General features: G+C 38.1%; 1 protein-coding gene and 1 long non-coding RNA gene across 3 annotated transcripts in view; both read left to right on the plus strand.

Annotated features, from left to right (window-relative positions):
• The window catches only part of gnai2b (guanine nucleotide binding protein (G protein), alpha inhibiting activity polypeptide 2b), a 49,724-nt gene extending 38,171 nt beyond the window's left edge, over nt 1-11,553 (plus strand). For both annotated transcript variants that reach the window (XM_080301740.1, XM_026167507.2), the window contains 6 exons: nt 3,115-3,275; nt 6,510-6,638; nt 8,630-8,759; nt 9,250-9,403; nt 9,510-9,702; nt 10,349-11,553. In XM_080301740.1, the coding sequence (XP_080157866.1) occupies nt 3,115-3,275; nt 6,510-6,638; nt 8,630-8,759; nt 9,250-9,403; nt 9,510-9,700 (765 nt within the window). In that variant the 3' untranslated portion in view covers nt 9,701-9,702; nt 10,349-11,553. The remainder of the gene's footprint in view (nt 1-3,114; nt 3,276-6,509; nt 6,639-8,629; nt 8,760-9,249; nt 9,404-9,509; nt 9,703-10,348) is intronic.
• LOC145428880 (uncharacterized) lies at nt 4,949-5,399 on the plus strand. The gene is made up of 2 exons (XR_013909212.1): nt 4,949-5,081; nt 5,317-5,399. It is a non-coding gene; the product is annotated as an uncharacterized LOC145428880 (long non-coding RNA).
• Nucleotides 11,554-12,344: the final 791 nt, after the last annotated feature.

Here is a 12,344-nt window from a genome sequence, read left to right on the forward strand (position 1 = left end):
GCAGTCTGGTTATTCTCCTCTGACCTCTGACTTCAACAAGGCATTTGAACTGCTGCTCACTGGATATTTTCTCTTTTTCAGAACATTATCTGTAAACACTAGAGATGGTTGTGTGGGAAAATCCCAGTAGATGCGCATTTTCTGAAATACTGAGACCAGCCCTTGCAGCATCTTACTTAAATCATCTTTCGTCCTCATTCTGATTGTCGGTTTGAATCCCAGAGAGTTGTCTTGATTATGTTGGCATGTCTAGATCTAAACTGGGTTTTTGGCATGTGGCTGATTTGACATTTTTGTTAAGGAGCAGTTGAATACGTGTACCTAATAAAGTGACCATGATTGTATACTGACTGGATGACAATGGCAGGTAGAGATAGTAATAGATTTCTACTCAGTCCAGTTTGTTTCCATTCACAATTACGAAATGTTTCATTATGAACCATTTGTGTATTTTGATGATGCCATACATATTCAGAACTCTAGAAAATCCTGACTGCAGTTGCATTAAGTTAGTTACACATACAAATGTGCAGAGAAAACCAAGGTTTATTTATTACTCTTAGAATTTCTATCCTTGAGAATAAAGGTCAGAGAGAAATAATTAACATTGTGCCAACAGGAAGATGGTGAACTGAGAGAAACAAGCAAGGTGGCAAACAGCAGGAAATCAAACCACAGTCTGTTGAAGCAGCCCTGCATGCTGTTACTTTGAGTCATACAGACCTATCTCATATATCTTACATGTGGTCAGCCCAAATTGGCTGCCACATTGCTTTATCACATGTTGTAATGATATTATAATCACTTTACTTTAAAATATTTCCTCTCTTTGTGCCAGTTCTATAGAGATATCGCTCACATTGGTCCATACTGTTGTATTAGATTATCAATAAGTATTTAATAGGGGTGCAACGATATTCGTATCGATATTGAACCGTTCGATACAGTGCTTTCGGTTCGGTACGCATATGTATCGAACAATACAACATTTGTAATTTATTTTATCAACTTTCCTTCCGACGATGCTGTCTGTGTTGAGCGCTCAGTGAATCTGCGTTCGACTACTCCGCCTAGGCTGCACTGTCGAGCGCAGATCCACTGAGCGCTCAACACAGACAGCATAGTCAGAAGGAAGAGCGCAGGGCAAGCTAGCGAGACCCCCCCCCCCCCCCCCCCCCCCCCCCATTCAGATCTGGCGTTTGGAATTATTTTGGTTTTCATGTGAAGTATGACCCTGAAGGTAAGCGCGTCATGGACTAAAGTAAAACAGTATGTTGGATGTGCCATGCAATGCTCAATTACATGGGTGGGAGCTGGCGCAGTTAGCTCGTTAACGTGTTGGCCGTCTAGCCCCATGCACGGGCGATCGGCGGTAGCTCGTTAACGGAGATTTGCCGTGTTGTGGCGTTAAGGTCATTTCAACGAGATTAACCTGAAAGCACTAGTGGGAACACAACGAATATGACTGCACATTTACACCGACATCATCCTAGTGCAAAGACAAAAACAACAAGCATGCTACTACCTTTAGCCGAGTCATTTAGACAGCTGTTAGCACATGATTCTCCTTATGCTGCTGAGAATATAGCCCAGAAGAAGCGGATAGTATAGCTTTTATTTTGGAAAGAGACATTTCTCTGTAATAAACTCTCTTTTCCAAAGATGAGTGATTCCTCAATCAGATACAGGGCTTGCAATATCGCTAGCCCGACGTCCTGGGGCTAGCGATATTTTCAGTCGGTTTACCAAAATCTATCTCTTCCCTGCCCGTCGGGCTATTGTAGGAAGGAAAAATATATGTCAATGCTTTTGCATTCTTTCAGAAATGTAGCTGGGTAATTATGTCATTGGCATCGGTGAGCCACTGTCAATATGTGACATATTGAAATCGCGTTTGAATTTGCGCTTGTTTTTTTGCTTTCACTTTGCAATCGTGCGAACTGTGTATAGAGAGCGACAGCACTGATCTGTGAGTGATGATAATTTGAGCACCAATTCCTCTGACATCGTCTTATTAATTGTTAGCTTACTACGCAAACATGACAAGTGAAATCTCCCGCAGCAAGCTTAAACATGTGAGAGGTTGATCGCGCAGAGAATCGCTGAGCTTATGTGAGTGTGTGTGTAAAAGCAGCAGGATTTATATTTTAGTTCTGCTGAGCCAAATAAGACAGGTCAGGGTGAAGAAGTGACAGCCAAAGAAAAGCTTACCACAAAACGGAGAAGTTATGACAAATCAGACTATAAGGCAAAAAGAAAGTGCAGCTTTATGGTTTCATGGACAAAATAATTTCTGTGGCTGCGATATGATGAGCTAAACAACCAGGGCTGCACATAAGTGGTCCGCAGGTGCGCATTCGCTGTCAAAATAAAAAACACGCACAAGGGTTAGGGTTAAATTTAAAAACTGCACTTTTGAGTTAAAATATATATTTATAATTTTAATAAATGACAAATTAAAAAGGCATGAACATTTTTTTTGTATCGAAAAAATATCGAACCGTGACACCAAAGTATCGAACCGAACCGTGAATTTTGTGTATCGTTGCACCCCTAGTATTTAAATCAAAATCCGATTGTAACTGCCTGTTGAAATTTCTCTAACATGTTACACAGGTTAGCTTGTTTCTAAATATTTCCATAGCTGAAGAATATGTTTTGGTTTCCAGTGGTGCCATTTTGCAGGAATTCAAGAACTATCAGAACATGTTTGCCAGCTAATTGCCATTGTAATTTTTCCTCTTGATTGTACTGGCAGAAGAAATATCCTTTCTATTTCTAAATGCCATTGTTAGATATTTCTTAACCTTATTCCTTAGCTTTAGCTGAAATTTTAAAAAAAAAGTTACCAGAGAAATACAACTAGGGTTTTTGTCATTTGATCAGTTATATGAAATTTGCTTCAGGAACGACTTCCCTCCCAGCCATTATAGAAGGGGAAGTAACAGCGGTTACTCTTTAATGTCCTGTACATAAGAGCATGTAACTCTTTGTCTTTAAGAACCAACTGGATCTTTGATCATGTTTGATTGTGTCAAGGATAGCAGCTGTCGCCTTGGTTTTAGTTGCAGTGTTCTTAACAACCCACTCCTGTGTCCTTATTGCCCCCTGCAGGACGATGCCCAGCAGCTCTTTGCCCTGGCTGCAGCTGCTGAGGAACAGGGCATTCTCCCTGATGACTTGGCTAACGTGATCAGGCGACTGTGGAGTGACAGCGGCATACAGAGCTGCTTTGCAAGATCGCGAGAATACCAGCTGAACGACTCGGCGGCATAGTGAGTGTGAATTTGTGGGCGGATATTTTTCTGCTGTGATCTGTTAATTAAATGCAAATTTACTGATTTTTACTGTGCATAGTCTCAGGTTTCCACCATGAGCATCTTCTCCTGCTCGTACGTCAGTCAGTATGCATTCTGTTTACACCAGACGCTATATTAATCCTCTACAAATGGAAATGTGACTAATTGGGAAATTTATCAGTTGTTTTCATATACAGATGAAGATTTGTTTAAGAACTAAATCACTACATTTGCTATTTCAAAAGGCATAAAGGTCGAGAGAGTTATAGTTTGAGATTTTTTTAAATTTATTTTTTGGAAGGGATGTGCAGTCCCTTCAGCCTCGGTCATATGTGGGAGCTTTGAACCTGTTTGTGACTTCTCCTGGGAGTCATAGAGACAGGAAGGATTGTTCACTAACTTTCATTTAGTGATTATTTCTCCCTCTCTGGGTTTGATTCTTTAATACTATAACCCGATAAGCAGAGCACCGAATAATTTGTCTTGGGGGAGTGAAAAAATTAGATTTAAAAAAAAATGTGTTTACTTCAAGGAAAATTAGCTTAGAAGTAAACTTTGAGAATTGATAGTTCTTATAACACCCTCAAGTGGTCATTTTTTATTGGAACATGCTGATTAATTTTGTGGCAGCGCTTTGTAAAAGTATGAAATGTTGCTTTATGTGATATTTCCGCAACAACTCTGTCATGCCATTTAAAAAATTTATTGTAATGGCTGCTGTGCTGTGAGACAAAACAAAAATTGTAGTCATTTGTTATAGTTATAGGTTTTGTTAACTCATTAATTATTCTGTAACATTTTAAGTATGCATGAATGGTTTGATCAGCCCGATTGAAATGGTGGATATATATCTCAGTTTCTCTGTGAAGTGTGGGCTGGCTGGGCAAGTAAAGCTCCCAGTTGGCCTCGGATGATGATGCAATGCTTGTGTAAGCCAGGCAGTGTCAAACATGGTGCTTTCACACTCCCCTACTGACCAGCAGTCTGTCAGATAGCAGAGAAAATGCAAAAAGGACTGAGGGGAAGTGAGAAATATGAGTTGTAAATTTTGACATAAAAAACAAAAACAAAAGAAATTACCTTCTTTCTTGGATAGTCTTTATAATGTTTCCTTTCCCCCACATGCTTTTCATATTGAATACTGCTCTTAAAGGCAACATGTCTTTAAAAAACAGAATAATATGATGGAGAGTATGACTGTATTTCTTATCATGTGATAATGGGTATAGAGATGGGGTTTGTTCTGCATGCTATGATGTCATTTTACTCCAAAGGCCTATACCAGCTTAACATTGTAGAGATTGTGTTACGTTGGTATCAGATTTTATTTTTTAACCCAGTTGATGGCATCGTGGGAGACTGAAGGCAAGCAGTAAAATAAAGAGATCTTTAGTATGAACTTTGCAAGGCACTGAGGTAGCAGGAGAAAAAAAATACAATAAAATCCATAAAGCAGTGCAAGCAAACCAACTGTGAGGAGCTTGCACAAGAAACTGAGGAAAACACTGGAACTAGTCAGAGATGAGGGTAATGACCTGACAAAGACTGGGGAAAAACAAGCAGACTATATCCACATCAGGAGCGATGGATAATAAGACACAGATAAAAAACAAAATGAGGGAGGCAAAGGGAACAAAACAGGGAAACAAATGCAACAAAAGCATCATGAGGAGTTGAAAAGGACAAAGGACTCACACAGGCAAGCAGAGGACACAGACAGGAAATACAGAAGGGATGTGGAAAAGGAAAAATCACCCAGGAACATAAGAGCAAAAATTAAAGGTAATAATAATGGATACTTTATTGATCCCCATGGGGAAATTACTTGTTTTTCTCTGCATTTGACCCATTCACTCAGTGAGGCAGTGGGCAGCCCACTAAGCAGGCGCCCGGGGAGCAGTGTGTAGGGACGGTACCTTGCTCAGGGGTACCTCAGGGTAGCCGTTAAGTGGATTCGAACCGCCAACCTTCCGATCATGGGGCGACCACTTTACCTACTGAGCTATCCCTGCCCCAGGTGTAATATAAATCAAGCATCACACCACAAGTACCATGGCAAATTGGAGTGATGATGAAAAATGTGTCATCGTCCCCCCCCCCCCCCCAAAAAAAATGCATTTAATACAGAGCCTTACAGCTTGTGCAGTATTACACACTTCTATTGCAGGAGATGCACAGCTGGTAAACTGAAATGGACAAAGAGAAAAAGACATCTGAGATGCAGCAGCGTACTGCAGCAAATTATAAATGATTAAGGTCAGCAAAGTAAATGTGCAGACGTGTTTTCTCAAGCAGACAAATAACTTCTAAAGAGATCTTAGGCAGAATTAAGCCAACAGATAACTAGTATTCAGTGTAGCTGTTGGTCTCTGACAAGCTCAATTTTAGTAATGAGTGCGGCCGAGGCAGAGTCACAACCAATATTCAGTGTTACCATCTGCAGGAAACTCGTTGGCCGGAGGCGCTATAGCACAAAAATCTTACAACAACAGAATCAATCAAGAGGAAAATATGCTGCAAAACCAATTTCACATATACAAACTCAGCCATGAGTTCTGCACTGAGTGAAACAGGAACATAGTATGTTGGATTAAATACCCATATGTAGATGTAGCTGCAGGTTTTAATCTGTTGATGAAACACAGTGATATACTTCTAGCATTGTATCTACTGAGAGGGAATATTAAATATCAGCATGATGTTACACACCTAGAAAAGCCGTTTTTAGGCCACATGAAAAGATAGCAAATATGAAATGTTTGTGGATATAATAACTCGCATTACAGAGAATAATAATCAATTTTGTTTGTAGCTGGTCAGCAGTTTTATAGTGGTGATTTATGAGGAAATGGGCCACAAGATGTTTTTGTTGAGTGGCAAGTGAAACAAACTGATAGCAAAGCTGAGCAATAAAAAAAAGCCAGAAATAATGAAACTTTATTTTTCTGTTGTAGTTCTGCAACTCTAAACTGGCTAGAGTGAAAGATGCACATTGCATTTGACTATAACTTTACTGTAGGACCTGATTTACACACTTCCTTTAAAAGCACTTCAGAAATCAAAAGTTTAAAGCTATTCAAGTGACTCAAAAATTGCAGTTTTGGGTAGTGCCTCAGCAGCCACACGCCTTCCTGTTGTTGTTTTTGTCTCTCATTTGTTGCAGATTGTAAAGTCATTTTGAAACCTTGCTCTCTCTCTTTCTGTCTTAAGTTACCTGAATGACCTGGAGAGGATAGCTAAAACAGATTACATTCCGACCCAGCAAGATGTGCTACGAACTCGGGTTAAGACAACCGGCATTGTTGAGACTCACTTCACTTTCAAGGAACTCCACTTCAAGTAAGGTTCAATATCAATAACCTGTCAATTAAAAGTGACATATTTTTTAAACAAAATAAATATATAGATGAAAAAAATATATTATAATTTCACTTTGTCACAATTGGGTTGTTTTTTTTTTTCACGTTTAAACTTCTTTAGCCATTTGCATTGTTTTGTTAGAGTTCTGGGACCCTCACTTGAAAGTTGAGCCCCCTCCCCATAGGCAAGAGGCAGGGTACCATAGGTCATAGGTCACCAATCTGACACACATATTTGACTTTTAGTGGGATGCCGAACATAATTTGGGAAAAGCAGTAAGGCAAAAATGTCACTTGAATATTAGATATGGGCATGTTGTCATTTAATTAGTGTAGACAGCGGCATATCAAGATACCTGTTCTAGAGTCGTATGACCTTCCTTGTGTGAAGACAGGCGAAAGATGTGAGCTGCAGCCCTGAACCTTTCTCGACCACACCTTGCAAAGCTGTGGAAACTGTACTGCTCAGTCTGATCAAACATGAAAACTGTCTTTAACCTGCCAGCTCCACAGTAGTTCATGTCTGATATCTGCACATCTAAGAATAGAGCAGTATCAATCTGTAGAGTTCACTGTTAGTGCCTTCTGCACAGGATTATTTTCAACCATGAAAACGTGCCTAAAGGAAACTATTTCTTGCTCTGTTTTACGTGTTTGGTGTCTCATCAGCAGTTCATGGGGATTTATGAGGGAAATGAACCATGTTGACTGTGAAAAGGGCAAGAGAGGACCTGATTTTCTCTACATTTTCCAGAGTTCATGGGTTAACGTGGTTCTAGTTTACCACAAAAAATCTACACTTGATTTTGATCTCAATCTTTATAGCGTTAAGAGGCAAGTGACCCTCCTGGCTTGAAATATGTTAAAACATCAGAAGACAAATTATACCAGCAATTAAAAGCTTAATTACTGTGATTGCGCTAAGAGCTGACTAATAAATTAGATCCTTCCCACAGTGCTCCTCCTTAATAAAACCAGAGCATTATTTAGTAATAAAACATGTTTGTCTGACATGGCACAGAACTAGTACTGTTGGTCTTACATAAAATGTGCTCTAACCCAGCCCAAGCACTTATGTGTGGGATAGTAATGCATGCATAGATATGTAAAGTGAATATGTAAAGTATGTTATATAAATGTGCAAAGGGTATAAATGGAGAAAGAGAGTGGCAGGTAGATAAAAAAGATGAGCTATATTTTTGGGGTTTTTTGCAGATTTCTTTGTCTTTTTGGGTCTCAACACATTTTAATGCACTTTTTAATACATATTAAGAGGTTATGGGTACGGTAATAAAAAGGCAACTGTATCCACTTGGCTTTGGTGTGACCTGCTTCCTGATAATCTCTGATATTTGCTTTGTGTTACAGCCTCAGTATTTGAGCTAAATAATGCATGAAAGCGATCAATACAAAAAAAGCCACGTTTGTGCTGTTTCTGCTCTATTCACCTTAATGAAGCCGATGCTGTCACCATTGACAGTGGCTGGCTTTAGATCACGTTGTGTCTGGTCGAAACTTCATTTTGGGTTCCAGTATTATATATGTATACAGTAGTTGTCCTGGTGAACTGTTTTCATCTTTCCGTAGGCTTTTCTCACACCTCTCTTCTGCGAGTTTTAATCAAGTCTCAGCATCTCCATTAACTGAAGCTTTACTCTGAATATGGACCCTGTCTGCCTCTTCTATCCTGCACTGACCCTGCAGTCTTTTATCAGATAAATTATGTGACAGACGTCTCTCCACCTCCTCACCATTTTTGGTCCCCAAACAACTACATGAAAGCCAATTTATTTCCTGGCATTGAATGTCACTCTAAGTTTGCCCTTCCTTCATTCACAGCACTTTTCCTGAAATAGCAGTTTTTTCCCCTGTTAGGTTCACATTACTCCTTTTTTTTTTATTGTGACCTCCTTCCCCAAATATAGACACACAAACACACAATTTACCTCCTTTGTTTGATCTCTCTGGCAGAATGTTTGATGTGGGAGGCCAGCGCTCAGAGAGAAAGAAGTGGATTCATTGTTTTGAAGGAGTAACAGCCATTATCTTTTGTGTTGCACTGAGTGCTTATGACCTGGTGCTGGCAGAGGACGAGGAGATGGTAAGGAAAAGTCCACCCTCTTATGCTTGTGTGTATGTGTACTTGTATGTGAGCCTCTTTCTGTATGGATGATATCACTTTACTAGCTTCATAAATCTGCTTTCAGGCTCATTTTCAGTATGTGATACATTACATTATATTGCACTGCAAGGAATGTACCATTTCCCATCCCTCCTTATAATGGCTGAATGATAGTCAGCTCCATGTTGTAAAATTAGCTCATTGAGCTTCACTGTGAAGTGTAATTATGCAATAAAAGACGTAATAGCTATTTGTTCAAGTTATAGCACATGAACTATTTAACCCCAATTTCTTGAATTGCTTAAAGAAAGTGCTCAGGAGACATTTGGCCAAGAGATGCTGTGAAGTACCTGAAATATTTGTCCTCACTTTTATAATATAGAAGAACATTGTCCCCTGGTGGCAGCGCTGATGAACTGTTACACTGTAGTGAAAGTCATGAGCCATGACCAGTTTTGATTCTCTTTAGAACCGAATGCATGAGAGCATGAAGCTTTTTGACTCCATCTGCAACAACAAATGGTTCACCGAAACCTCCATCATCCTCTTCCTCAACAAGAAGGATCTTTTTGAGGAGAAGATTACCCGCAGCCCTCTTACCATCTGCTTCCCCGAGTACGGAGGTACACAGCGGAGCATCAGGAATGATACTGCATCTGTGATCATTCTCTGCAGAAAGTTCAACTTGATAATAAACTGCTTCCTTGTCTCTTAAATCATATTTTACAGGCGCCAACAAGTTTGATGAGGCTGCCAGCTATATCCAGACCAAGTTTGAGGACCTGAACAAGAAAAAGGACACCAAGGAGATCTACACCCACTTCACCTGTGCCACTGACACCAAGAACGTGCAGTTTGTCTTCGATGCTGTCACTGACGTTATTATTAAGAACAACCTAAAAGACTGTGGTCTTTTCTAAAGGTATGCTTCAGAGTGGGTAGAAATGTTACCGTAAAGTCTAATGGGCTGTTATTCATTGTATTTTCATTTGGGTTGTCATTTAGGTGGCCTATTAATGATCTCATCAGCTATGTATTGTCTGTACTGGCACAACTTAATATTCAGTCTAGAGCTGTAATAATTTATCACTGTGAAGAAATAAATTGGCAACATTTTAATTTAATGCTTCATCGCTTAAGTAATGTGTAAGAAAAGCTGGCAAAAATCATTTAGCTTGAGCGCATCAAGTGGGTTGCCTTGTTGTTCGGCAATAGTAAACAGTGGATTATCCAGAGTAAGACAAATGTCATTGCTGTGATACAAAATTAAGTTCATGTCTGCTGAAAAGAAAATTAAAGGGAAGACAGAACTTGGGAACTTTGAGTTTTTCAGCATGAATTTGTATAGTGACTTATTTGAATGTGATTTAAATTGAGTGAAATTACTTTTTACATTGCATTTTTTTAACTTCTCAAGATCTGTGCAATTTTTTTCACTAAAAATTTAATTTGCAATCAACACTAGAAATCAGAAAGTCAAACGTGAAACAGGAGCTTCTTTTTCTTCATTTTATTTTATGTACATTAACTTGTCTAAAGAATGTATACTTGTTTGTCTTTTCATGCAGGACAAAACCCGACGCACACAGACTGCATGAGTGACTGCAATAGCCATGAATGATTACTGCTTTTCATAATGAAAACCATAAGAGAACTGATTCCTAGAGGGGGAACCTGAAAGAACTTTAACAATCACTGTTTTGCAACCATCACGTTATCTGTCTGATCTGTTGTTATTGTTTTTATATACTGTATAGCTTACTGCTCCTTATCAGGGGTTACTTGTACACATATATGACCGAGAACTTTCTAATTTGACAAAAGCAATCAAATAACAATTAAGGCACTTACATGAAAAGATCTGCTTTTTTAATTGCATTTGGAAACTGTGTAACTGTATGTTGGCCAACTGGCCTTCAATAAATGATTGTTGTAAGAGTAAAGTTTGACACATTTAAGACCTGCAATCTCATTATACCAAACGACTAAATCAAAACACTGGGGGAAAAAAACAAACAAAAAACATGTTTTCCATTTTCGTGGACCAGTTGGGGAACCTCTTGGTATTTATTTGACTTATTGAGCGTTCTTTTATATTTGGATCTCTTATTGTGTTTTCCTTTTAGGTTTACATTTTACTTTGCCTTTTACTTTTGCATTTTAATAAAAGGATAAAGTCAAATGAACCTTTTTTTATAAAAATTCTATTAACTTATGTTAACTGGCATTTTATGAACCTTTTGACTGTAAACAGAACTTATTTTTTAGAAGAAAACCAACAAGCATGGAGAATGAAAATGGATGAAGGGAAAATGTTTTTTGTACAATGTTTACACAGAATCAATATTCACTCTTGTACTATAGTGCATTGTTCTGCATGACTTGTCCATAGATTAGCTTGTATTCCCCACAAACTGATTAACATTCCTTAAGTAACTTCTTAAAAGAAACAAAACATAAATGGTTATGTGTCACTTTTAAGATATCTGCAAAATTTTTAAGTGGTTATGTCTGTTCCTAACATGGATCGTTCTGTACTTTTTATTTCAATCCAAGTCTTTTTACATATGTTTGTGCCTTGATATCTGTTTACACTTGTTCTTTAGAGACATGCTATCTTCATAGTGTGAACTAGGGCTATTTCTACTCCACTTCAGTTCACAAAATCTGTCATTTAGGATGCACCACAATACCAAGACAAATGGATGATAGTTGTTTGTTAACATTAAAAGTCATTCACTTGTTAAACGTAAATAAAGGTTTGGTCACATGATCTTTGATTCTGCTGTGTGATGTGTTAAGGGAAAATTCAGAATACTTTATTTTGTTTCTTCATTTTTTTAACCAGTTCACTAGCAGAAGGACACTAAAGACAATGAATTGAGCAACTTTAAAATATAGAATAAGCACTTTGCTGATTAAAAAGACATCAACAAAAAACTGAGAAGAAAAGGACAATCATACAACTAAACTAAAAAGTATTTTGGTAAAACAAGACTATATAAATACCATTCGGACAAACTGCAGCTATAAGCCAAACTTGTTTTCTTTTATTTTAATACATCCTTTACACGTTAGTTCTTGCAACTGAGCATGTAATAGGTACTTAAAGCAAAGAAATGAGTGCGACTGCAACCTAAACTTTGCTGAATTACAATACAGAGTGTTGTCAGCATATAAAGAGGTGAGATAATGACGCGCGGTAGTCATGCCAGAAGGTATTTTGCGTTTCAAAAGGACCATTAGAATAGAATAGTGAATACGCATTGCTGAAGAAGCTTTGTGGAAAAGATCCACAAGGTGGCGACATGTAGATTTATTTCTATCAATACATACCTGGGACTTTAGGCCTTTAGTAGCCTGCACGATTCTGGAGAGAATTAAAAAATGTATTTTAAATGCTTGTTTATCAACTGAAATCACAATTTTTCATTATTTTTTCATTATATATATTATAACTAAATTAATAACTAAAACTGCACGTGGAAGAAAAAACATTTTATTTAACTAAAATAAAAAAATAGACTTTTAGTAAAGGTTTAAACTAACTGAAATTATTTGTAA

This window comes from Astatotilapia calliptera, chromosome 5 (assembly GCF_964374335.1).
Source record: "Astatotilapia calliptera chromosome 5, fAstCal68.1, whole genome shotgun sequence".
Taxonomy (NCBI): Eukaryota; Metazoa; Chordata; class Actinopteri; order Cichliformes; family Cichlidae; genus Astatotilapia; species Astatotilapia calliptera.